Source organism: Lissotriton helveticus, chromosome 7 (assembly GCF_964261635.1).
Source record: "Lissotriton helveticus chromosome 7, aLisHel1.1, whole genome shotgun sequence".
Taxonomy (NCBI): Eukaryota; Metazoa; Chordata; class Amphibia; order Caudata; family Salamandridae; genus Lissotriton; species Lissotriton helveticus.
Window position 1 is genome coordinate 1,188,276,026 of NC_136068.1, and position 26,171 is coordinate 1,188,302,196.

The 26,171-nt window shown below is 49.5% G+C and overlaps 1 protein-coding gene across 1 annotated transcript in view; it reads right to left on the bottom strand.

Annotated features, from left to right (window-relative positions):
* CEP95 (centrosomal protein 95) overlaps positions 1–26,171 on the bottom strand; it is a 754,590-nt gene that overhangs the window by 185,197 nt on the left and 543,222 nt on the right. The window contains exon 14 of the mRNA XM_078654338.1: positions 8,644–8,736. Within this exon, the coding sequence (XP_078510464.1) occupies positions 8,644–8,736 (93 nt within the window). The remainder of the gene's footprint in view (positions 1–8,643; positions 8,737–26,171) is intronic.

Below are 26,171 nucleotides of genomic sequence, written 5' to 3' on the forward strand. Positions count from 1 at the left end.
GAAGGCACGCAGGTCAGAATGGATTCTGTTCAGGGTCTTAGCCGGCAGAGGATAATATTCGTCCTGAAGTGCATAGAGAAACTTAGGTAATAGGACCATTTTATATAGTGCGGCGCAACCCAGTAAGGTGAGTGGGAGCTGTCTCCACCTGTCCATCTCTGTCATTGCTTCTACCATTATTCGGGCTAAGTTGGTAGTGAAAGAATGTTCCCTATCTAGCGTTATAAATATTCCTAGCTATTGAAAGCCGTCCTTAGTGTGGATGAGGAGCTCTGGCAGGCACTCCCTCCGCTCATTACCTTGTGGATCGTAGAGGACCGATTTGTGCCAGTTTATCGTGTGGCCCGCCCTCGCCCCAAAGTCGCCTAGCTCCCTGAACAGTGCTGGGATTGTCTTGTCTGGGTCCGTCACGAACAATAGTACGTCATCGGCATACAGGGATATTTTCTCCTGTGTTGCGTCCGAGTCTCCCCACATAAAGCCCCTGAATTCCTGATTCTGCCTAATCCGTATCGCCAAGATTTCAATTGTAAGGGTAAAGAGAAGGGGGGACAGTGGGCAGCCCTGGCGTGTTCCCCTTCCAATTGGAAATTCACGGGACAACCTTCCATTAACCCGCACTCGCACCCTCGGGTCTGAATATAGGAGCTGAACCCATTTCAAGTACTTGGGTCCAAACCCAAACCGGTGGAGGGTCTCCATCAGGAAAGGCCAGTGGACTGCGTCGAAGGCCTTCTCCGCATCCAGGGAGAGGAACCAGTGGGGTTCACTTCTCTCACGGACCTCCTGTAGCCAATTATGGGTGCGGCGTAGATTTAATTTGGTCGCCCTGTCCGGAAGGAAGCCGGACTGATCCATATGTACCAGGTCCGTAATGGCCTGTCTTAGACGCCTTGCTAGGACAGTGGCCAGAATTTTCGTCTCTATATTTAGGAGGGAAATTGGGCGGTAGGAGGAACAGTCGTCCCTGGGCTTTCCTTCTTTGTGGATTGGGACGATAGTGGCCAAGGCTAGATCCGGCGGGAGACTCCCTGCCCGGTATGAGTCTGTGAAAATAGCCTTCATGTGTCGCTGCAACAAATCCGCAGTCCGTTTAAAGAATTCCGCCGGGAAACCATTGGGCCCCGGAGTTTTCCCCGGTTTCAGCGCTGTTACCGCTTCCGATATTTCCTCTAGTGTCAAGTCCGCCTCCAGGGCTACACTGGCCTCTGTGGACAGAGTCGGCACCTCCATATCACACATGTAGCGTTGGGCGTCCTCTCTATCCCCCAGGTCCCTGGCCCTATAGAAGTCCTCATAATAGGTCGCAAAGGCGTCCGCTATGGCCTCATCCGTGTTCACCTGTCTGTTCCCTGCTAACGTAATCTGATCCACCCACCTTGCCGCTCTTTCTTTCCTGCTCAACCAAGCTAAAAGTTTGCCGGACTTGTCACCTACATCATATAATCGGTGTAGTGTTGCCTGTGCCTGAGTGCGTGCCTCGTCTGTGACTAGTTCCCTGTATTGTCTGTGTGTCTAGCAGTTTCCTGAGGAGCGCCTCTCCCTTCTGTCGGTGGTATTCTGCTTCTAACTCCAAGACGTTCACCTCTTCACTCGCTATCTTGTCCTGTCGTTTCCGCCTAGTGTCCCCTAGCCTACTCTGAATGCGGTCTCTCAGGACTGGTTTCATTGCTTCCCAAAGGGTAACTCCGGAATCAACTGATCCCTCATTTTCGGCCATATAGACCCGTACGTTCGCTCGCATACCCCTGAGTATTTCCGGCGTTTGGATGTCCCATGCCGCTAGTCGCCATTCGGCCTGTCTCTCTCCTTTCTCTCGCCCCAGCTGTACATATAGCGGGGAGTGATCTGAAATCCCTCTCACTTTGTACTCTGCTAAATCTCCCGCTGAGACCTCCTGCCTGGATACGAAGATATAATCTAATCTAGAGAAGACTTTGTGGGCCCCCGAGTAAAACGAATATGCCTCGTGCGTAGGATGGAGCCATCTCCAAACATCAGTGAGGCCGATGGTATTCATGTGCCGCGCTAGGGCTGAAGTGGACCCTACCGTGTGAGGTGACCCTGATCTATGCTGTGGAGTGCACATAACATCGTTAAAGTCCCCCCCCCCCCACTACTTGTGTCGTGTCGGCCGTGTCCAGTAGTATGGTCGTGACTGCCTTCAGTGTGCGTGTCTGTAACTTAGGTGGGGCATAAACTGACAGTATTGTGTACCTACGTCTCCTCCACATGCCCTGAACTCCTGCATATGTGCCCTGTGGGTCCAGCCAAGTGCGTGTAACCGTGAATGGCGTCGTTTTTTTTATGAGAATCGCAACTCCCCTGGAGTCCATTGTGTATCCTGCATGAGCCAGGACAGCATATCGTCCTCGTGCTATAAATGCGCATTGATTTCCTCTAAGGTGTGTTTCCTGGAGGAGGATAATGTCAGGTGCCAGTCGTTTGAGGTAAGCATTAACCAAACTTCTCTTAATTTTTGACCCCTGGCCGTTTACATTCCATGTTAGCACCGTGACCCCCTGCGCCACCCACGTGTGGAGTATCTAATGTACCCGCCATTGTGTGTCACAGCGTCCTCCCCGTGAGGGACCTCTGAGTAGGGATGGCATCAAGTGTGGGATGGCATGTCGCTGCTGTTTCTCAACGGACTCCCCCCTCCCCCCCGCAACCCTCTGAAACCCCAACATGAGGTAATATTGGAACCAACTCCCCCCCGCACCCCCCCTCCCCACCTCCCTCCCCTTCCAGTTGGATCCCAACCTGGGACCAAACTATCCACGGGAGAAGGCCTGTCGCCCTCCCACACATCCCTCCCCACACTAAACAGTAACCAGTACTAAAAACTCAAATAACAGTAGGGGGTGTGTCAACTTGCGTGCTCCGTATCGCCGAGCCGCTATCGTCCCCGATCCCCGTGCACCAGTGTTCACGAATGCGAGTCTTGCGTGTCCATGGTCGGCCCCTGCCCTGAGGAGTCCTGTTCCAAGTGCTGAATTTCTTTGACCAGCGGGTGTATCGAATCACCCATTGTTTCTTCCTCCTCTTCTCCGGACGCGCGGCCCTCCGATTCCTTTATTTCTTCTCCTTCCGAACGGATACCATTCCTCAGGCAACTGAACCTAGAGCCCGCCCCAGAGGCCCTGCCCGGGGATGCCGATCTGCCTCCTCTCCTGTCCTCCGCTCCTCGAGTTCTGTACGGTGTTGCCGGCGTCTTCTGCTGCGACCTCCGCGTTTTCCGCCGCTGTGGTTTCGGCACCTCCCAGCGCGGCCTTTCCCGTATCGACCTGTCCAGCGCCGCTTGACCTGCTGCCTCTCTGCTATTCAGGATAGGGCGTTCCTCGAGCCATTGCCACGCGTCCTCCGGGTGTGTAAAGAAGATGGATTTGTCTTTGTAGATTACCTTGAGTTTGGCGGGGAAGAGGAGCATGTATGCAATGTTCAAGGACCTCAGCTTTGCCTTTACCGAGTGAAACGAGCGGCGCTGTTTTGAGACTTCCTGACTGTAGTCCGGAAAAATCATAATGGTAGCATTCTCCAAGCGGATCTCCCCCATTTTCCTGGCTTCTCGTAGGATCAAGTCTCTGTCAGCAAAGTTCAAGAAGCGCGCTATAACTGGTCTCGGTCTTGCTCCCTCCGGTGGTTTGGCCAGAAGGGCCCTGTGCGCCCTCTCAATGATGAAGCACGAGGAGAACTGCGCTGTCGGGAAGGTGGTTTTCAACCAGGCGAGGAGGAAGGCGGACATGTTCCTTCCCTCAATTCCTTCTCTAAAGCCTACAAAGCGAAGGTTGTTGCGCCTTGACCTATTTTCGGCGTCGTCCACCTTCCACTGCAGTTGTCGGTGCGAGGCCTGTAGTTCCGCCATGTCCTTCTTGAGTGTTGTGATCGATTCCTCATTGTCGGTCAATCTGGATTCCGTCGCCGTTACCCTTTCCGTCAGGTTTCGGAAATCCTGCCGCAGCAGCGTCACCTCGGACCCTACCTCTCCAATTTTCATCTCCAGGGCTGTCCGTGATGCCTGTATGTCCGTCCTGGACGCCTGGATGGCCTCCATCAACATGGCCGTGTCGTTTCGCGTGCCGGGCTGCACGGACTGCTGTTCCGCCGCATGTCGCAGTGCCGCAAAGCTGTCCATGGGGCCCTGTTTCGTGGTTTTGGGCACCGGGTTCCCCTTCCCCATGGTTGCTCAGTCCGTAGGCCAGGGGCTCCCTCTGCAAGCCACCCGTCTCTGCGGCGCCGAGGAGCCCAGCCGTGTGCTGCAGTCGGTGGTATCAGCTCTGGGCACCTCCGTCTGCTGTGCCCCGTTTGCGGCCTCCCAGGCACCCCTTTCGCCTCCGCCCTGAGCCCCTCCAGGTGTCGCAATGTGCTGTGGTGGGCGTAGTAGTGTTCTGCAGGCGAGGCTATGCAATGCCGGATCGCCCCTACGCTGCTCGGCAGTCTATGCCCCAAGCTGGTAGATGAGGCTCACACTCGTGTAGGCCCGGGTCTCCGCGCTCCCAGCAGGTCTTGGCCCTCTGCTATGACACCCTCGCCGGTGTCCGATCCTCCGGGTATCTCCTCAGCTCAGCCGCCATGTTGGTAAAGGCGGGGGCTGTAGGCGAGCTTGTCCCTGCTTCCCGCTGTTTGTGGGCTCGGCCCCCGCCTCCTCCGCCCCGGCCTCACCTCCGCAGCTCCGTACTGCCTCTCCGGGGACTCCCGGTCTCACCTTGGCATGGGGAGGGCAGCAGGGGGCTCCTCCGTCACTGTCTGTCCCGGACACCGCCGGCCGCCATCTTAGTAAAGGCGGCCGGCCGTCCGCGATCGCCTCGACCCACCTCCGTCCCTCTGGCAGCGATAGTCCGGTTCCTCTCGGCGGCCAGACGGGTCGCGGAGCCCCCGTCAGCTGGGCTCGGCACCGCAGGGTCACAGGCGGATCTCCAGGATCGCGGCGATCAGCCGACCGCCGCGGTCGCCATCTTGGCCGCTGAGGGTTCGCTGGGGCAGTCGTCCGGCACGGTTCCCTGGCAGAATCAGCACGCCACCGCTACTGTGGTACTTCTTTCAGGTGCCAGATTGCTGTTCCTTCCGTTTGGTGCCGTTAGGGGATCGCGGGGGATATGGGATGTCGGATTTCTACGCGGCTCGGCCGGAGCTCCGGCAAAGCGCGTCTAGTCGGCCATGCTGTTGGCCACGCCCCCCTCGGTAGACAGACTTGATTAAGCGTTAGTACCATTGTACATTACAATCACAATATATACAGTGCCATATGGTACATAGGCATCGACGTTTCGATCCCTTAAACTAGATACATGGGATCATCTTCAGGACAGTAAAGATCAACATGCCTGTAGTAGAGTAAAATTATCCAATTTTAGGAAAATCGAGGAGCCAGGGGTAGAAAAACTAAAATGTTACATCAAGAAATAGCGGCGTGAGAGCACAGAGCTAGCTGGCCCGGAGTATTAGGGTAAGGGCTGAATCATACCTGCCAGGAAGCAGCAAGAGGAAGCCACTACCTTGGAGGTAACAGAGCATCAAGCAAGGTGGAAGCGCCAAAGTACCAGAAATAGAGAGTTTAAAAACTGCATAAGTCGTTACGTCAGCTACGGAGGGGAAGCCATGCAGGGGTGACAGTGTAGCCGAAAGACAGTGCACAGTAAAAGCAAGCACTATCTGTGATGTACTAATAATTAGGTAATGGGCCATGGGCTTGAGAGTGGCAGGAAGGTACGCAACTTGTTTATCTGATAGTGACTTCTAGCTGCAGATTCCTACCCTTTGAATCAGATACCAGAGCCCTACCATCCCGGCGGTGGGTTGAGGACTCATGAACTAGATTTTAATACAGAGAATGACCCAGCGGGACATGGTCCTTTTCTGCACTGCCCTTCCCTTCTTCGCTCCCACATACCCCACAAAGAGTTGGTCATCCACCCGGAACTCTTTTGTGCGGTCAAGGTAGAATGAAAACGCTCTTTTTGGGTCCAGCCGGTGGAGACGCTCCTCTTCCTTAGAGGGATGTGGGGGAGCGAAGAAGGTGGGCAAAGTGATGGACTGATGGATTGGGATCACAACCTTTGGCAAAAAAGAAGCCCTGGTGCGAAGTACCACCTTGTCCGGAAAGGACATAAGATAAGAAGGCGAGCTGGATAATGCCTGCAACTCACTCACCCTCTGGGCCGATGTAATTGCCACCAAGAAGGCTGTTTTGATGGTCAACAGCCTGTGGGGACAACTGTGCAAAGGGAGAACACATTAGGTTAGTGAGGACCAAATTAAGGTCGCACTGTGGCATAACAAAGAGGGGGGGCAGGAAACACGTGAGCCAGTCCTTTTAGAAATCTATTTACAATAGGAGACTTGAAGAGAGCGGGCTGGTGTGGCAGCCGCAAAAAAGCAGACCGAGCAAAAAGGTAACCATTGAGAGTTCCCAAGAAGGAGCCCTGCTGGGCAAGGGTTAAAATTAATAAAAGGACAGTAGAAAGAAGCAGAAAGAGGGTCAATAGACCTTTCTTTACAATATAAAACAAATGTCTGCCAACAGCAGGCGTAAACTGTCTTAGTGGAGGAACCATACCGAGGGCGGAATGTACGGCGTCCATGCACTGCTTGGGTAGTCTGAGCAGGACGGTGGCTGGGATAGGGCTGATGTGGCTGGAAACCCCTTCCGTTGCCACAAAAGGGGCGAAAGGAAGACTGACCAGGAGGAGTGGAGGAGAGGCCCAAGGATCTGGCCGTAGCTCGAGAGTCGTTGAACCTGATCTAGGCCGAGTCTGCCTTTTCAACCAAAAGACGGGTTCCATCAAAGGCTTGTTCATCAAATTGGCTTGGACATCCTCGAGAAGCCAGTTGTACGCAGCCAGGTGTGGCGTTTCAAGGCCACCGTCGTTGAAATCAACCTGTCTAGCGAATCGGTCGTATCTAATCCACACCGCATGGTGAATTTTGCTGCATCTCTCCCGTCCTTGTCAGCTTGGGAGAGCACAGGCCTGGCCTCCTTTGGGACTTGTGGCAGCACGTGCACAGCCGTTTCACAAGGAGAGTGGAAGAAACAGCCCAAATAGCAAGTGGTATTCACTGACCACAATGCCAGACTAGTGGAAGAAAACATCTTCTCAAATAAGTCCAGTCTCTTGGATTCCCTATCCGGAAGGGAATGCGCCTTGGAACATAGAAGCCTGCACCAGCAAACTTTCTGGGGTGGGGTGTTGGCTGAGGAACTTTGGGTCGCCTGGAGCTAGGCGATGGCGGCGTGCAATCGTCCTATTCACAAAAACCCCAGTGCTAGGTTTGGACCAAGTTCCTAGAAGGACGTCTGTAAGTGCTTCATTAAAGGGCAATAGGGTTCAGAAGTGGAAGCCCCAGGCTAAAGCACTTCGGTCAGATCAGTCCTGACCTGCACGGAGAGCAGTTCCAGTCCTAGGACCACAGCTGCCCTCTTAACCACCCTGGCATAGGACGCCCCCACCTTCGTAGCCACTGTAGGCTGAGAGAGCATGCCAGTGTCTAGGGAAGTATCCAGACCACTGTCTTCCCCAAGTTCCCCATACCAGTCCATTGTCTCCTCTGAGACATCCTGATTCTCAAGAGGGTCTTCAGACTCCTCCCATTCCTCTCCTGAGCCTAGCATGTCCACAAAGTGCTCAAGCGACAACCTAGAACTCCTGGGTTCTGTCCACGTCGGAATCTGCGTCGCTCGATGAAGTGCCGGGGCTCCGTATAGTCGGTGATGAGGATGGGGCTAGCGCCACCGACTGGCATCGGTGATGTCGTAGTCACCGACTTAGTCTGTGCTCCTTACCTCTCTCGACGACGAATGCCAGTTGAGGTGAAGTCGAAGTCTGCTTGGCCTTCTTCTTGTGCCTCTTCCCAGAGTGTCCAGAAGAGCTTCAATGGGAGGAAGAGGACTTAGGCCTCCGTGAGCGGTCCCGCCACCTCCTCTTCTTCGAACGGGACCGTGACCTACTCGGAGTCTTGCTTGATGGTGTCGACTGCCGGGCCATAAGCAACTTCATCTCTTGCTCCCTCAAGGTGTTCGGGGTCATCGCCTGACAGTCTGAACACGACTTCGATTTGTGGTCACTTCAAGACACTACAGACAAACGCGGTGGGGATCGGTGAAAGACAACATGGTTTGAAACCTGTCTGTCTTTCTCGAAGACATCGCTCACACACAAAGTCGAATCCAAAAATATCGCCAATAATCAAGAAAAAGATTGCCAAAAAGCATCAGAGGGGTAGTTCTTTCCAAATCGGCACTTAACAGGCACGAAAAAAAAGAACTGACGTCCGAACGCACTGCAACATCATAACCGACGCTACCGACTACGTCACGCAAGGAGAATTGCTCAGCAAAAGTTTTCGGATCCAGCCTGATTTCTGGGAAATTCAAAGGTAAGGAATCCGCAGCTAGAAGTCTCTATCAGATGATTTTTTACTTTGTTTATGCTGCTATCATCCATCATTTTATTTGTGGACATGAGCTGTTCAGTGAAACCCACTAAAACAAAGAAAGCATCAAACCCTAAATGTACTCTCCTTACCCATGGTAGTGTAAAACATTCCTTAATGACCAAATTACGTTAATCTATTTCATTGATGAACATCGTCACTGAGCAGTGCAAAATGCAAACCCAAGTTAATTTCACTGGATGTTAAACCTACCTTTTCTTTCAATTTTGCTTTTAACTTTGAGATTTGGATCTTCTCCTTCTCTTCATAAGATTTTATTTCCTCTTCATATGCGTTCGTCACAAGCTACACACAAAAAAAAAAAAGATTGTGTCCAATTTTTTTTCTAAGCAGTTTTCTAAACAGTGGCAACATTAATCAATTACCGGGGAGGGTGAATAGGCAATGACATTTCCTTATAGGTAAAAATTGTGAGTTAGTTTAACCCAGATACATTTCAGTAAAAAGCACACAAAGAGTGAATATATATCTAACAATAGGTAACTTAGATCTATCAGCAGAGAGCAGTGCAAAAGTTTTCATTTTGAAAGAGCAAGACAATTTCATAAATTCTTCTAGAGAATTGTATTCTTACAAGCATTTTCAACTCCTAGAAATGCTACATTTTTGGGATCTTTTTAAACCATCACTTAAACGCTTTTCTAATTTTTTTCCACAATGTTATGATGCCGGTAACACACTGTACTAGAATAGTTATTTCTGCAATTAATTAATAGGTAAAATGCATTAATTTAATCAAATGTAATTTGTATATCACATTCCTACTAAGATGGGTACTATTGTGCAGGTAAAAATAAACATAGCAGGCTGGGCAACGTGGATTATCGGCTGATAAAAAGTGGCAAAATATTCGTCACGTTAGACTGGCTTCCCAAAAATAAAGACCAGGAAATTTAGATTCAAATCTGACAATTGATTAACAGAGACGCAGGCCAAGAAGAGCTGACAAAGAAGCAAATGGCATTTGAATCTTGCATCATTTACCTTACACCTACGCAAAAACAAACAAGCATTTGCAATGAAATAGGTCTTGCATTAGTTAAACGGAGAGATATTGGTTTTGCAAATGGATAGAGAAATGTGGCGTCTGCCTGACTTTGTTTTGTTATTTATGAACTTTTGTAGCAATGGTGGCACGTCATGCTTTAGATTTAGATGTCTAAAGCTAAAGTGTGGCGTGCCACCACTGCTACAAACGTCAATAAAGGGTAAAAAAGTTTGTGGTTGCCGTATTTTTTTTCTATTTATTTACTATTGTAGCAATTGCGGCATGCTGTGATTTAGCTTAATGTGTGTTAAAGTAAAGTGCGGTGTACCGAGATTGCTATAAACGTAAATAAAAAAAGAAATGCAGCGTCCGTCGGCCGTTGTGTTTTTATTTATTTATTGATTTTTGTAGCAATGGCACAAATGTTTTTTTAATCAAATTAAGTGAAAAATATTGCGTTGCAATGTTCTGGAAAACCACGTTTTTTTCCTGGTTAGATCGATGAACGGATGGATCTGGAATATTGGATAAATTAATTGGAGTCTTATGAAGTCTGCTATTTATTTTCTGCACAAAAATGCAACATGTGACAGCAGTCGAGCTGGAACCATTTTTAGAGTGGTAGTGCGGCCCTCAATGTTACATTACTGAAATCATAGGGATTGTGAAAAATCAAAGTTGAAAAAGGAACAAATAAAGTAAATCAGGCACGCCCATTCAGTAGGAGAGTGGTAGGGCTGTGGTGTGTAGTTGGTGATGCATTTTGGAGAACACTGGTGCGGAAATGCAGTGCCATGTATAGACAGCTAATTTATAAAACTATGTAGCGCACAAACAACAGTGTGGAAATAAGATTTCAGCAAATATTTATCATTTGCACATCAGCAAGATAAATGATACTATTAAAATCTTTGCATCACATTTCCTAATCACAAAAAATGGTGCTTCATTTATGCTTTAACAGCTGATATAATTTGACATATTTATAAATTTCATTTACAGGTATTTAAATGTCATTTGTTAGGAAAAAATGACATTCTACATGCTATCCATTCACACTCCCTGTACCTAAGCAAAATTGTCAAATAGTTCACCTTACAAAATGCTCTTAATAGCCAGAGAAATAAAAGTAAACTCCAATCTCCATGTTGAAAGAATAAGTGACAATTTATCAGAAGACCGAGCTTGACACTTGACCTCTGTCTTTGAAGGCACGGGAATTGTGACAAGATAAGAACACGATGTAAATGAATCTTAAGTGCTCTTGCCTCCTTCTGAACTGCAGCATGATTCTTTTGAGGGTGCTGTAGCACCCCCAGCACCCCTTCCTCCAGGGCATATGTGCGACGGTTCCGCATTGAGCGGCACAGACACACCCTGGGGGAGCAGCTGCGAAGTCTGGGCCCAAGAACTGCGCGCGATCTGCAGACAAGCCAAGGAATCGCTGCCCTTGAAACGAGCATTGCTACAGCAGGTGCAGTGGCACCGGGTCTAATGAAACCCTGATGGTGGTGGCCGTTTTTTACTACCTCGACAGTTAAAGCGGCAAACGTTCTTGCTTGGACCAGTGCCAATGGCATCCTTGCTATGCTACTGCACAGAACAGGGTCATTGGCCCAATAACAAGGAAAGAAAATGCGTCCCCACTCCAAATCTCCCATACAGCATAATTGGGGAGCAATGCGGCCCTTAGACCCCCTAAGCCTCGATGTAACGGCTGCACTGTCAGTAGAAAGGAGCGCCACCTAGAGGAAGCGGCACAAGTGAGCGAGAAGGGAGGCTAACACGTGAACTATTTAATCAAGAGGTTTTTTAGGTTGAGGCTACCGTCGCACTGCGAAGCAGTGGGCGGAGCCGAAATTTCATGAGTTCAACAGTGGTGCTTTAACACGCCTCTCTCTTCCATTGGCTAGCTTCGTAAATGGAGGCTAGCCATTGGAAGAGAGGTGTGTCAATTACTATTTTCCCTGCCTGGATGCGATCCGTGGGCGTTTGTCTCTTTTTTTAAGTCCCGCCCCCCACACCCTCCCTCTCGCCGAGGTCCCATACTCTTTCCCCGGCTTGATGCGATCCGTGGGCGTTGCATTATTTCAGAATCATCTTGTTTCCATTACTTTCACTGCTCCGTCGTCTTTTCTTTCCTCGTCCATTTCACGTTCACTTTTTTAATTTCTCTAACCTCTCTGTCTGACTCCAACTTCGAAGTTATTTACGATCCTCCAAAGCCGAAACAGGACAGAAACAGAAATCAATCAGCACATTAGATGAAGCACAGCAACAGCCAATGGGAGACAGTAACGTTTCAGCCGATCCGAGCCTGCGTTGCCTTCTACCTTCCTTTACCAAGATGGCGGAGAAGGGGCAAGGCACGAGTAAGCCTCCCTGCCATTCCGGAGGCTCTGGACCCGCAGGTAAGAAGAAGCCGGCAGCCGAGGAAGGGCCTCACAACACCCTCGCCCGCCCCTGAAGAGGCATGGATTCCAGGTATGACTGCGGGGTTCGTCTCTTCCAGTGCGTGACGTAGACCCCCCCCATGCACCACCAGTCTGATCTTGAGCACATACTCTTCACTGTCCGGGCAGGACCCACTGTTGCTCCTCGACATTCATGACCCCTCTGCTGGGCACCTCTTGCTTCCACGGTACTGAGGCCCACCACTGCTCGACTAATGTACCTCAACCGTCCTTCCTTTTCCCGGTCCGGGAGCCACGTCCAGTGTTCCTGGCCCAACTCAGCCCTCACCCGCAGCCTGCACTGATATCCCATTGCTGTGACTGGAGGGCCTCCCTGTCTGGGCACTTCATTCCTGGCCTGCAGCACCGCTGCTCTACCGATGTACCTCAGTCCTGCCCCGCAGCATCACTTACTGTACAGTGCTGAGAGCCACATACAGTTCAAATAACTTACCTTAATCCTGACTATCGGCTACTCCCCGCCCGCAGTCTAAGAATGTACTTGAATGCTGGTCGGCAGCGCTCCTGCAATTCTGCACTTCTAGCTCCACTCCCATTCCTGCCCTGAAGCCTCCCTGCCATTCCAGAGGCTCTACCAGCAAGTCCATCGGGCCATGCTCTGAGGCTCCCTGCTATTCCAGCGCCTAGTGTCTGTCCGTGTGTGCCCCATGGGTTGTCAGTCACCACCGGGCCCGCCGGGCGCACATACTCACTACAGCACTCGCCCCGCGTTGCAGCACTGGGTGGCAGCTGCAATTGGGTGGTGGTAAAACTGACGGAAACATGCTGCCACCCAATCACCGGGAATGGGCACGTTAAATGTGCCAGATGTGCAGGGAGCGGTGCGGAGTAGGAAATAAATAAACAGCCCTGCTCCGCGGGCGCACGCAGGGCAGCAACTTCACTTGGATCAAATTGATTGAAGGCCGACTTTACTGCTCGCACTGCACAATCCGGCTACCCCATCTTGAGCACAAGGAAATGTCATTTTCCTTCTGCGGGAGAGGCTATTACATTGATTACCCAGGCAGGCGTTTGACTGCACACTCTCCCAGATGCCTTTGTGGGTGGGAATGTGGGGGATTGTTTAGTGCGCAGGTTTAACGATTCCCCTCAAGGCTCATATGGTGCATTTACTCTCGGTGTGCCTGAAAGGTGACAGATTGGCAACACTGGAATCTGAAGTCTTGTGCAGCAACATAAGCTCTCTGACTGCACACTTCAAATCGGCACAGCAAGTGAGCAGGGTCATGCTCCTACAATTATAGGCCTCTTAGTAAGGGCTGTTGCTAAACGATGACCTGTTTTGTGCCATAGGGTGTGTGTGTGGCTCTGGGGGGGGTGGGGGGGTGTGTGTGTGTGTGTGTGTGTGTGTGTGTGTGTGTGTGTGTGTGTGTGTGTGTGTGTGTGTGTGTGTGTGTGTGTGTGTGTGTGTGTGTGTGTGTGTGTGTGTGTGTGTGTGTGTGTGTGTGTGTGTGTGTGTGTGTGTGTGTGTGTGTGTGTGTGTGTGTGTGTGTGTGTGTGTGTGTGTGTGCGCGCGCGGCTCTGTGTGTGTGTGTGCGCGCGGCTCTGGGTGTGTGTGTGCGCGGCTCTGGGTGTGTGTGCGGCTCTGGGTGTGTGTGTGTGCGGCTCTGGGTGTGTGTGTGCGGCTCTGGGTGTGTGTGTGCGGCTCTGGGTGTGTGTGTGCGGCTCTGGGTGTGTGTGTGCGGCTCTGGGTGTGTGTGTGTGTGTGCGGCTCTGGGTGTGTGTGTGTGCGGCTCTGGGTGTGTGTGTGTGCGGCTTGTGGTAAATAAATAAATAATACCTCTATTTTTGAATGTTTAAATGAATAACAGATAGCTCAATAAATAAGAGTCAAGATTCGAGGTAGTAGGAGTTTTGCAGGTTTAATACAGCATAAGGACAGGAACAGGACAACCTGCACAGGAATAGGATGGCAGGGCCCGGCAGCTGCCGGGGCAGGATCTGGGATGAGCGCGCTGACTTTTAATAACAATACACGAACATATATACTAAAACAGTTGCATTACAGTACATAGAATAGGCGGAGCAGTGGGTGTGGTCAATAGCAGTCGCGAAAGATAAGGGTGAAAGTGGGTGTAACAGAGGCGTATACATAGACATGTGATGCAAACGTAACAGAATATGTCATGAATGGGGCGGGGCCATGGAGGGGGCTACCTAAGGAGCCGGGACCTCTGACCTAATGGTGCGCGCAAACTGGCAATGACGTGTTACTAGGAGAAGCTGGGGGCTACGAACTCTGTGCTAGGAGCAGAGACTGAAGTCTGGAGAGTCAGGGCGACATGTACCTAAGCAGTATCTAGTATCTGATGTTTTGAGAACATGTTGATATGAACTAAGAGTCAGGAGGGGAGAGGCTTACGGACTCTAAGACTGGAGCATGCATTATTCTACATGTAGTGCGTGATGGAGAATATTAAATGACCATTAATACAGTATTTCTCTTACATGGAGACGGAAAGGCTAGACAATGACGGAAACTATTGATGCAGTTCGGTAGCTTAGGAATGCAGAGAAGGAGGACTGAACTGATAACTGGAATCATAACATACTCTTGGCAGACTCAGAGGCAGAGCTAGGCTGAGCCGGGCACTGCGAGGCAGGAAGTAAGTGAAGGGTCGAGGATACAGGTGGGGGCTGTATCGCTCCTCAGCGAGGCTTCAGGAGACAGGAGACAGGAGCTGAATCTGGTGTCCAGGCCCTTCTGAGGCCTAGAAACGGGGACTTTACAATGGAATAACGTGCACACTGAGAAACGTGGCAACGTAACTTTACATAGGCCTGATATTCGTAGTATTCACGAGAACTGGAAACTGACATACTAGAGGTGGACACAACTCTAATTGCGTCATTAATCGAACATAGGGAATACATATGCATATTAATCATGCACAGATAACATATGATGGAGGACTCGTAGGGACACAGAACATGGCAAAATTAACTTTTCCACATTCCCTCCTTGTCACTACGTTTCCATCAGGAAACATCAATATTCATGATACCATCTATCATTTCATACAGTATCATTTGCTCGTCTCGAATTATCCTGGAACGGGATTTAGAACGGGGCTTGGGACTAGGAATACAAGAGGTAGCACAAATGCCGCAAATCGCAGGGCCACATTGTATACAGAGGCAGCAACTGAATATGATCGCTACTGCAATACCTAGAAATGACAATACTTTCCATCCCCAGGCGGAAATTATGTTCCAGAACCAACCGGACCACGTCCAGGTGCCTGGATCTTGGTGTAACAGATGGGCAATTTTATGGAGTCTGGTTATAGCTGAATAAACAGACGGCGCGTTATTAGGAATGAAAATGCAGCAACTAGATCCGATGACTCTACAGGCCCCGCCCCTATCGGCCAATATGACGTCAAGGACGAGACGATTCTGTAAAACGACAAATCTCATAGCAGATTGCTCTTCGGTTAAGTTACCTAGAGCAGAGGCAGTCTCATTTACTACAGCTTCAAGGGTTCTGGTTAATCTACGAATTAGCTTACTATTCTGGATAGGTCCTATAAAGAAAAAGAAACCTCTATTGAAATCTGTATACTGTTCTAGAGCAGTTTCAGTATAATCGACAATCGGGGACTCGACCTCCCTTTTATGTCTAATGTGTACTAGATGTGTGTTTCTGTGATAATCAGATGGGGCTAGGAAAACTGGTGGCAGTAGGAAGGCAATGTAACAGGTTCCCTCCCAATCGAGGGGCAGACGAACATATGCGGTCTGACCACAAATAAAATAAGAATGACGTGAAGCTTTGAAAATAGATTTCCCACTGTCACTATATTTGACAATAGTAGTACAATCGCTGTGTCCTACATGTACGGAACCATTATTTCTAACACATAATTCGCCTTTGACTGGTAGTACTGAAATAGCAGGTAAGTCTGGAGTGGAATCAGACTGAACATTCAGGACCATGAAATTCGAAGAATAATTACCTAAATTGTAAACTTCGTTTTCTAGATCTAACCCTGTTCTGTGGGGAAGACCTTGCTTGTCTGGGAAACATGTACTGTTAAGAAAAGACATATCTGTTGAGGATGACGTTAACGTGGACCATGCTCCACACGAACCATTATGTGAAAATGGATAAGGAAAGAGTGGCAGAACTCCCTTCGGTGTCTGGAAAGGGGGGAGTCGACCACACACCCAACAATTAGTAGCATTGCTGGTCTGGTGTGAATAATGTAACATGCGGATGAAAGAGTTATTACGCATAGCGAGGCGGTAAGAGAGTTCATGAGGAGGTAGATCACTAAACGTGTGCTCTACTGTAGCATTAGAAGACTTATTTACATGAGAAACCGGGAAATACAGGTAAAATGCATAACTGGTGCAGGAAATCATAATACTGAGAAATAATATGAAACATAGAAAAACGATACATCGGATTGAGTTTTGACTACCTCTCTCACTATGGGGGTCTATTTTATACATGTCAGAAACAGTCTAACCGTTTCACCTAGGGGAGGACTTAGACAATCAAACTGGCTGACTTATTTTACTAGACCTTAACTTGAGTTTATACTCCTGTTGCGGAGTTTTCTCTAACAGGGAGGGTGCAGTATCATTGTCTTTTGCGGGACAGTCCTTAAGAATAGAACTTTGGCAGTCCTTTGAATCTTCGGAAATGTTCTTTGAGACAGGTGCCAGTCCATTAAATCTTTTAATATGCGAAAGATGCACCCAGCCTTTGCGTCCCTCCAACTTCACGGCTGTACGGGTGGCCAGGAGGACCTGTCGGGGCTCCTTCCAGCGAGGCTCTAGCGGACTTGAGCGATCGAAATTCCGGACAAGAACCATGGAACGATTTCATGCGGTGCCACCTCGGTATTGTCTGGAAATGCGGCAGCAACCTGTGAACGACAAGAGTTGAGGGCAGACATCAAGGAAGCTAGGTAATCTGTCAGCATATTACTTGAAACATCGGTAATACTTCGGGGTCTAGGTGTACCCCACATATTTGGGGGGCGGCCGAAAACGACCTCATACGGGGACAGACCTGATCTGGAATGTGCGACCATGCGCATGTAAAACAGAGCAACTGGCAGAGCTACTAGCCAGTCCACACCTTTCTCTTGACAAACTTTTGCGATACGGATTTTCAAAGTCTGGTTATGTCTCTCTACGAGACCGGCTGCTTCAGGATGGCGTACACAATGGAACTTCCACTGGTACCCTAACAAAAGGGACACATGTTTCATGAGTTCAGATGAGAATGGCTGGCCGTTGTCAGAATATACGACTCTAGGGAGTCCATAACGGGGAAAGAACTCACGAACCAACTGCTTGGCAGTGGTCGCGGCTGTGTAATCTGGAACTGGATATGCCTCCGTCCACCTGGACAAAGCGCATACAACTACAAGGACATACTTGAAACCTCGACATCGCTCCATCTGAATGTAATCCATCTGGAGGACTTCAAAAGGGTGGTCAGGAGGCTGGAATCCACCTTGTTCCACCGGGACACTTTTACCTGGATTGAACTGACAACATATCATACAGGTACGGACTTTCTGCTTGGCTGCAGCTCGTAGATGCTTGTTGAACCAAACGTTCTGGATACTGTCTAACATGGCTTTTTCTCCTAAATGTGCTGGACTATGTGCGGTATTAATAATGACTTGAACCATGGAGTCGGGGAGAAACCATGTGGTTCTACCCTTCGTTACCCATCCTTGATCTGTCTGGACCCCTCCTTGTTCGGACCATTTCTTGATTTCATCGGGAGTAGCATGTAACTGGATATCTATGACATCTTGAGTAGGGTCCTTAACTGTCATACATGTAGTCAGATCTGGAGTGTGTGTCGGTGTCTTATTTACTGGAATGTCTGGTGTCTGAGCTGTAAGCTTGGCTGTGCGATCTGCTAGATCATTACCCTGGGAAATAATGTCAGTAACTTTCGTATGTGCTTTGCACTTCATGATAGCAATGGATGTCGGTAAGTGTATAGCATCTAACAGAGCTTGAATAAGGAGACCATGCTGAATCTTGGTTCCATGAGAAGTCATGAAACCTCTCTCCTGCCAGAGCACTCCGAAGTCGTGTACGACTCCAAATGCGTAGCGTGAATCTGTGTAAACATTAACTTTCAGGTTCTTGGCGTGTATGCAGGCTTGTGTCAGAGCAACTAGCTCCGCTGCTTGAGCAGACAGGGTGTCAATGCGGTGTGTTTCAATAACTTCAGTGTCGGTAGTCACTGCATACGCGGCGACTAGTTCTCCTGTACTTGTTCTCATACATGAACCATCCACATAAAGTGTCAGGTCGGGATCTGGTAATGGAATATCTGTCAGATCTTGTCTTGGCTTAGTCATAATATTAACTACTTCCACACAGTCGTGTGTGGCAGGATTTGAATTAACTGACGGTAACAGTGTAGCAGGATTTAGAACATTGCAGCGTCTGATTTCTATGTGTGGCTGGAACAGTGTCAATTCATAACCTGTTAAACGTGCAATTGTCAAGTGCTGAGTTTGTGTTCGGTTTAAAAGAACTTCCACGGAGTGTGGAACCTGTACTGTCAGGGAGTGTCCTAATACTATGGAATCACTTTGTCTGATAGCTAGTGCTGTGGCTGCAACTGACTTGAGGCACGCAGGCAGAGCCTGGGCTACAGGATCTAATGTGCTCGAAAAATAAGCACAGGGCTTATATTGTCCTGCTTGATCTTGTGTGAGGACAGATAATGCTGTACCTTCGCGTTCAGTGACGAAAAGTGTAAAAGACTTACTGTAGTTCGGTGTTGCTAGAACTGGAGCTTGACATAGGGCTTTCTTTAACTCATTGAAACTAAGTGTATGTTCAGATGTCCAAGGGAGGACAGTCGATACGGCTGCCTCCTGTGTCGTTAACTGTATCAGTGGCTTGGCTAGAAATGCATACTGAGGAATCCATTGTCTGCAATAAGAAGTAAGGCCGATAAAAGCACGTACCTCCTTCTGGGTCTTGGGCTGAGGAAGACTCGCTATTAACTGAATACGGTCTGGTGTCAACTGCCTACCCCTCTTGGACAGTAAGTGTCCTAAGTAGACCACTTGCTGGACACAGAATTGAAGCTTAGAAGGGGACACCTTGTGCCCCATCTCGGCTAGGAAATACAAAACTGTAAGGGATGCTCGCTCGCAAGCACATTCAGAACGGGCTGTGATCAGTAGATCATCGACGTACTGGAGCAGGGCAGTGTCAGTTGGCATGTGAATGTTGTCTAGTTGTCTCTTGAGTGCTTGACTGTAAATACTAGGACTTTCTGTGAAACCTTGAGGAGCTCGTGTGAACATATAGCTCCTTCCATTTAAACAAAATCCGAAAAGGAACTGGCTGTCTGGATGAATGGGGACACTGAAAAATGCGTTCTTGAGGTCTATGACAGTAAAGAATGAAGCTGTCAACAGGGAAGAGATATCTGGGACGACTGGATACTGGGGAATAATACATTTATTAAGTTCTCGGAGATCAATCACTAATCGATATACTGGAGGTGCATTCGGATCAGTACGTTTCATGACAGGAATGATCGGAGAATTACATACATTGGAGTCAGTTTCTACAACTACTCCTTGAGCCATGAGCTCGTCAATAATTTTGGATAAGGCTGCTACAGCCTCAGGTGGCAATCTGTACTGTCTGATTCGTGGCAGGACAACACCTGGCTTGAGAGTCACACGATGGGGTGTGATTTGCATAAAGCCAACATCAGTTGGACCTTGCGCCCATAGATGCTGCGGAACATTAGACAATCTAGGATCAAAATCTCGTAATACATAGTGACCCTTGAAGTCACGTAGGAACAATCGTATTCCCTCTGGGGAACAGCATATAACTGCACCTAACTCTTTCAGTGTTTTAATGCCTAATAGATTTTCTGGACATGACTTAGTAAGTAACAGATCAGTAGTGCGGGACAATGGACCTACTTCTAGAGTAACTGGCTTTGATATTTCATTTACGATAGGTTTTCCTGAAAATCCATGGGAAACATTTCTTGAGCCTGAGAGCGGAGCCCCTGGAACTTCGGCGTGACTTATAGTGGTCCTACTTGCCCCTGTATCAATCAGAAACTTTCTGTCTTTCCCTAATACTTGACTGTGAACATAGGGACCTTCTTGATCTACAGGTATCTCGATGAGAGGCAAGCCTACCTCCCTCTCTAGGCTGTTTCATGAATATGGCTGATACTCTGGATACTCGGACTGAGCATACTGGTACATCTGCTGTGTAACATGCTGTGTTGCAGCGATAGGCTGCGGTGCTGTAACTGTCTGTGGTGCATTCTGTGGCTGAGAAGTCTGTGAAACTTGTTCTTGTCTTGGCGGACGTGGTCTTTCTTTAGTCTTACCGGTAGCTATATTGTGTTTCAGAACTGCACATTCGTTTATAAAATGACCTGGCTGTTTACAATAATTGCAGTTCCCTTTAACGGGAGCTGCAGGATGACTGGCTTGATTTGGACCCCTTTTCTGACTGTCTTGAGGAACAGATTGTGCAACTAGTACTTTCATTTTCGTGTCTTTCATACGTTTCCTTTCATGTTCTTGTTCTTCTCTGATTCTATTCTGGTGATATTGGAGCATCTGTAACATCTGGGACGGGGTATTAGCTTTCCAGGTACTTTCGACTTTCAAAACTCGGTTCTTAATTTGTGGACTTGAATTCTCGACCAATTTAGTAACAAAAAGATGAGGGTATGACTCACTACTTGTCTTGAGGCCACTGTTGATGCTAAAACATTTCTCAAATCTAGAATAATAATCACTAATATCTTCGTCTTGTTTCTGTTTACAGGCTGAGATTGCATCCCAGTCTTCCTTTCTAGTCGTCAATAATCTGGGTAAAACTTGTATTAATAATTCCGGTAATTCTTTGCATTTATCTCCAAGACCGGTACCTGGTACTCGTGCCTTGTCTTCAGCTTCTAGAACTGCCCAATCGATCTTTTTCTCTCCCACCTCCCATTCTTTTTCTTTGAGTTTCTCATATACCCCTGCGGGCAACAAGACTTTTAACATTTTAATAATATCTGGATACGTGTATTCTCCCATACGGAGCATGTCCTTTAATTCTCGGTGGAACCCTGCTGGATCTTTATCATGACAGGGAATTAGCTTTTTCATCTCTAAGAGTTCCATCTTTGTGATAGGGGTGTAAACAAACACTCGTTGCATTTCACCACCGTCTGTCTTAACTGGATGTACTTCTCTTAACGGATTCTGTCTGTCTATGTAAAAGGGTTTACTTTCTGGGGGTGAGACATGAACGAAATGCGGGTTCAAAAACGTTCTGTATTTGTGGCGCTGTTCTAGAATGACACTAATCAAATCGGTACCTAAACCTTTCCATTTATACTGGAGTAACTCGTTCAGGACATCGTGTAACGGACCTTGATCAGAATGTTGACCCTCATACAATGTAATGAGGTGCTGGATCATATACATACCCGCCAGTCGTTGCTCGGCTGGGGGCAATTTCAGAAACATTTGTGCCACTATTTCGTCTGGAAAAGTGGTAGAATCAGTAATCCATCGGACTGCTGATCGGACTAGTTCTTGTTCATGCATAGTACTTAACTCGCTATAACCGATTCGTAATTTCAGAATGTGATCGGTAGCTTGGAATACTTGTTCTAGAGAACCTTGTTCTGGTGCCGGATGAGGAACAGTTTTCTTGTAGTCTAGACGTGAATGTCGGTCTGGAAATCTAGATTTTCCTACATACGCTATTCTGTCGGGATTCTCGTCCTCTACCTCTTCTGTAGAAGAGTCATTTTCTTTCTCGCTTACTTGTGCTGCTTTGCGTTGTTCGTGTATCCTTATTATTTCTTTACGAATCTTCTTGTACATACTCTCTATACTACCGATGGTCTTATGCTTACCCTCGGCTATATTATCACTCCACCTTGTCAGGGTTCTCATTTCGACTGGATCTTTGGTCGGATTATCTTGTTCCCTTATTAGACAATTAATCAGAAACTTTAATAGCATGAGCTGGACTTCAGCTTTTCTTTGGCACATGACATCACTAATACTTTCTGGATCATTCCCGGTACGGATGAAACGATATATTCTGTCTAGATCTTCTTTCATATCTGGTAGGGTGACTAGATACTCGGTCACCTTTCTTACGCGTAATGAATATAAAACCATATTATCCTCGCCTGGGACTGGATCATAGCCACATTCGGTAAGGGCTTTTCTTATTTCTGCAACAGACTGATGTCTGGGCGTACGCTGTGACGCTTGTGCATGTAATTCGGCTAACGTTAAACGCTTGTGTGGCGGCGGGGTTTGAGGAGTACCTCCCCCTGCGGCCCCTAAACTAGAGTCGTCTACTGATGCTCTTCGTCCTGGCAGAGTGGGAAATGGAAATGTAGGCTGGACTTGTATGGCGGGCTGGACCGGGGGTACCGTAACAGGTACTCCGGTGTCTGGAGGAGCGGGAAGTGCCTGATTTACAGGGACTGGCGGTGCAGGAACAGGATTTGCATATTCTGGGACTGTGTCGTCCAAATAGGACGAAATGAAAATATCAGCTGCGGTCGGTTTGTGACGTAGCTTGGTCGGAACTAATGGTGGCGGGAAATTACTGGATGCCTCCGGGGTCGCTTTTGGCAAGCCCTCGGCAAGAAGAGGATACATACCCTTGATGAGGGCATGCCTCTGTCTGTCTGACTGTTCGGTTTTAACTCGTTCACCAATCTCGATTAATTCTTTTTCTTGTGCTCGTTCCAAGGATTCTCTACTTAATTCTGACTTTCTGATTTCTTTTCGGTTCTTTTATGAGATTCTTTGCGCCATAACTCGATGGCATCTTTCTGTGACTGTCTGGCTTTCTTTTTCCATAATGCTTCTTCTACTCGCATGATGCATTCGGCATCCCATGTGCCTGATACAGGCCATCTATACTTTTCTTCTAACTGTTTGGTATACTCTACCCATAAATCTAGATACAATATGGCGCTTATGCCATGCTTCTGATACATAAAATGACCTGGACTGTCCCTAGGCGGAACAGGAACTGCTGCTTCTAACAGACCTTTTCTGGTTTTTAACTGACGCAGTTTTGAAAAGAGCGGCATGACTGATCTATAACCTGGACACAACACGATGCACAATAAACACGATAATCACTTCGCACTCATACCACGACATTAAAATACATGAATAACATTCAGAATAACAGTTCGAACCGAATACTACCTGGAATACGGAAAACAGAATACATGAATTTTCTCGAGAACAGAACTGACTGGAACAGAAACTAGATGCACTGCTGAAACAGTACGAAACTTACCGGTCTCATACAGAGACACGTCAGGACCCGCATCCACCGAAGTGGACACTTCGTTTGTGGGTCTGTGTACCACCAACCCACGGACCAGAGTCAATTAGATTGACCCTGTCTAGATACTACCCCAGTAATGGTACTCACCGGGCAGCAAGAACGGAAGGCCTCGGACTGGACTGCTTCGACACCGGACGGACGAACTTCGGACTTCTGTTACGGGTGGGCCTCCGGATACCTCGGACCTTGGACTCTCGGCTTGGGCTCTGGTCGGGACTCGCCGCGTTCCTCCACCGTCTCGTCTGGATGCTGGACCGCCTCCTCCGTCTCCTCCGTGGGCCTGAGGGATACTTGAAGCAGAAATATCTGCCGGTGCGCAGAAGAGTTCCGTCACGACTGCAGAGGGTCAGGGGGTCGGCGTGGCTTCACCGACGCGTGGGGAAAGGGCAAGTCCCTATTCGGGCGCCATTATGTGGTAAATAAATAAATAATACCTCTATTTTTGAATGTTTAAATGAATAACAGATAGCTCAATAAATAAGAGTCAAGATTCGAGGTAGTAGGAGTTTTGCAGGTTTAATACAGCATAAGGACAGGAACAGGACAACCTGCACAGGAATAGGATGGCAGGGCCCGGCAGCTGCCGGGGCAGGATCTGGGATGAGCGTGCTGACTTTTAATAACAATACACGAACATATATACTAAAACAGTTGCATTACAGTACATAGAATAGGCGGAGCAGTGGGTGTGGTCAATAGCAGTCGCGAAAGATAAGGGTGAAAGTGGGTGTAACAGAGGCGTATACATAGACATGTGATGCAAACGTAACAGAATATGTCATGAATGGGGCGGGGACATGGAGGGGGCTACCTAAGGAGCCGGGACCTCTGACCTAATGGTGCGCGCAAACTGGCAATGACGTGTTACTAGGAGAAGCTGGGGGCTACGAACTCTGTGCTAGGAGCAGAGACTGAAGTCTGGAGAGTCAGGGCGACATGTACCTAAGCAGTATCTAGTATCTGATGTTTTGAGAACATGTTGATATGAACTAAGAGTCAGGAGGGGAGAGGCTTACGGACTCTAAGACTGGAGCATGCATTATTCTACATGTAGTGCGTGATGGAGAATATTAAATGACCATTAATACAGTATTTCTCTTACATGGAGACGGAAAGGCTAGACAATGACGGAAACTATTGATGCAGTTCGGTAGCTTAGGAATGCAGAGAAGGAGGACTGAACTGATAACTGGAATCATAACATACTCTTGGCAGACTCAGAGGCAGAGCTAGGCTGAGCCGGGCACTGCGAGGCAGGAAGTAAGTGAAGGGTCGAGGATACAGGTGGGGGCTGTATCGCTCCTCAGCGAGGCTTCAGGAGACAGGAGACAGGAGCTGAATCTGGTGTCCAGGCCCTTCTGAGGCCTAGAAACGGGGACTTTACAATGGAATAACGTGCACACTGAGAAACGTGGCAACGTAACTTTACATAGGCCTGATATTCGTAGTATTCACGAGAACTGGAAACTGACATACTAGAGGTGGACACAACTGTAATTGCGTCATTAATCGAACATAGGGAATACATATGCATATTAATCATGCACAGATAACATATGATGGAGGACTCGTAGGGACACAGAACATGGCAAAATTTACTTTTCCACAGGCTCTGGGTGTGTGTGTGTGCGGCTCTGGGTGTGTGTGTGTGTGCGGCTCTGGGTGTGTGTGTGTGTGCGGCTCTGGGTGTGTGTGTGTGTGCGGCTCTGGGTGTGTGTGTGTGTGCGGCTCTGGGTGTGTGTGTGTGTGCGGCTCTGGGTGTGTGTGTGTGTGCGGCTCTGGGTGTGTGTGTGTGTGCGGCTCTGGGTGTGTGTGTGTGTGCGGCTCTGGGTGTGTGTGTGTGTGCGGCTCTGGGTGTGTGTGCGCGCGGCTCTGGGTGTGTGTGCGCGCGGCTCTGGGTGTGTGTGCGCGCGGCTCTGGGTGTGTGTGCGCGCGGCTCTGGGTGTGTGTGCGCGCGGCTCTGGGTGTGTGTGCGCGCGGCTCTGGGTGTGTGTGCGCGCGGCTCTGGGTGTGTGCGCGCGGCTCTGGGTGTGTGCGCGCGGCTCTGGGTGTGTGCGCGCGGCTCTGGGTGTGTGCGCGCGGCTCTGGGTGTGTGCGCGCGGCTCTGGGTGTGTGCGCGCGGCTCTGGGTGTGTGCGCGCGGCTCTGGGTGTGTGCGCGCGGCTCTGGGTGTGTGCGCGCGGCTCTGGGTGTGTGCGCGCGGCTCTGGGTGTGTGCGCGCGGCTCTGGGTGTGTGCGCGCGGCTCTGGGTGTGTGCGCGCGGCTCTGGGTGTGTGCGCGCGGCTCTGGGTGTGTGCGCGCGGCTCTGGGTGTGTGCGCGCGGCTCTGGGTGTGTGCGCGCGGCTCTGGGTGTGTGCGCGCGGCTCTGGGTGTGTGCGCGCGGCTCTGGGTGTGTGCGCGCGGCTCTGGGTGTGTGCGCGCGGCTCTGGGTGTGTGCGCGCGGCTCTGGGTGTGTGCGCGCGGCTCTGGGTGTGTGCGCGCGGCTCTGGGTGTGTGCGCGCGGCTCTGGGTGTGTGCGCGCGGCTCTGGGTGTGTGCGCGCGGCTCTGGGTGTGTGCGCGCGGCTCTGGGTGTGTGCGCGCGGCTCTGGGTGTGTGCGCGCGGCTCTGGGTGTGTGCGCGCGGCTCTGGGTGTGTGCGCGCGGCTCTGGGTGTGTGCGCGCGGCTCTGGGTGTGTGCGCGCGGCTCTGGGTGTGTGCGCGCGGCTCTGGGTGTGTGCGCGCGGCTCTGGGTGTGTGCGCGCGGCTCTGGGTGTGTGCGCGCGGCTCTGGGTGTGTGCGCGCGGCTCTGGGTGTGTGTGCGCGGCTCTGGGTGTGTGAGCGCGGCTCTGGGTGTGTGTGCGCGGCTCTGGGTGTGTGTGCGCGGCTCTGGGTGTGTGTGCGCGGCTCTGGGTG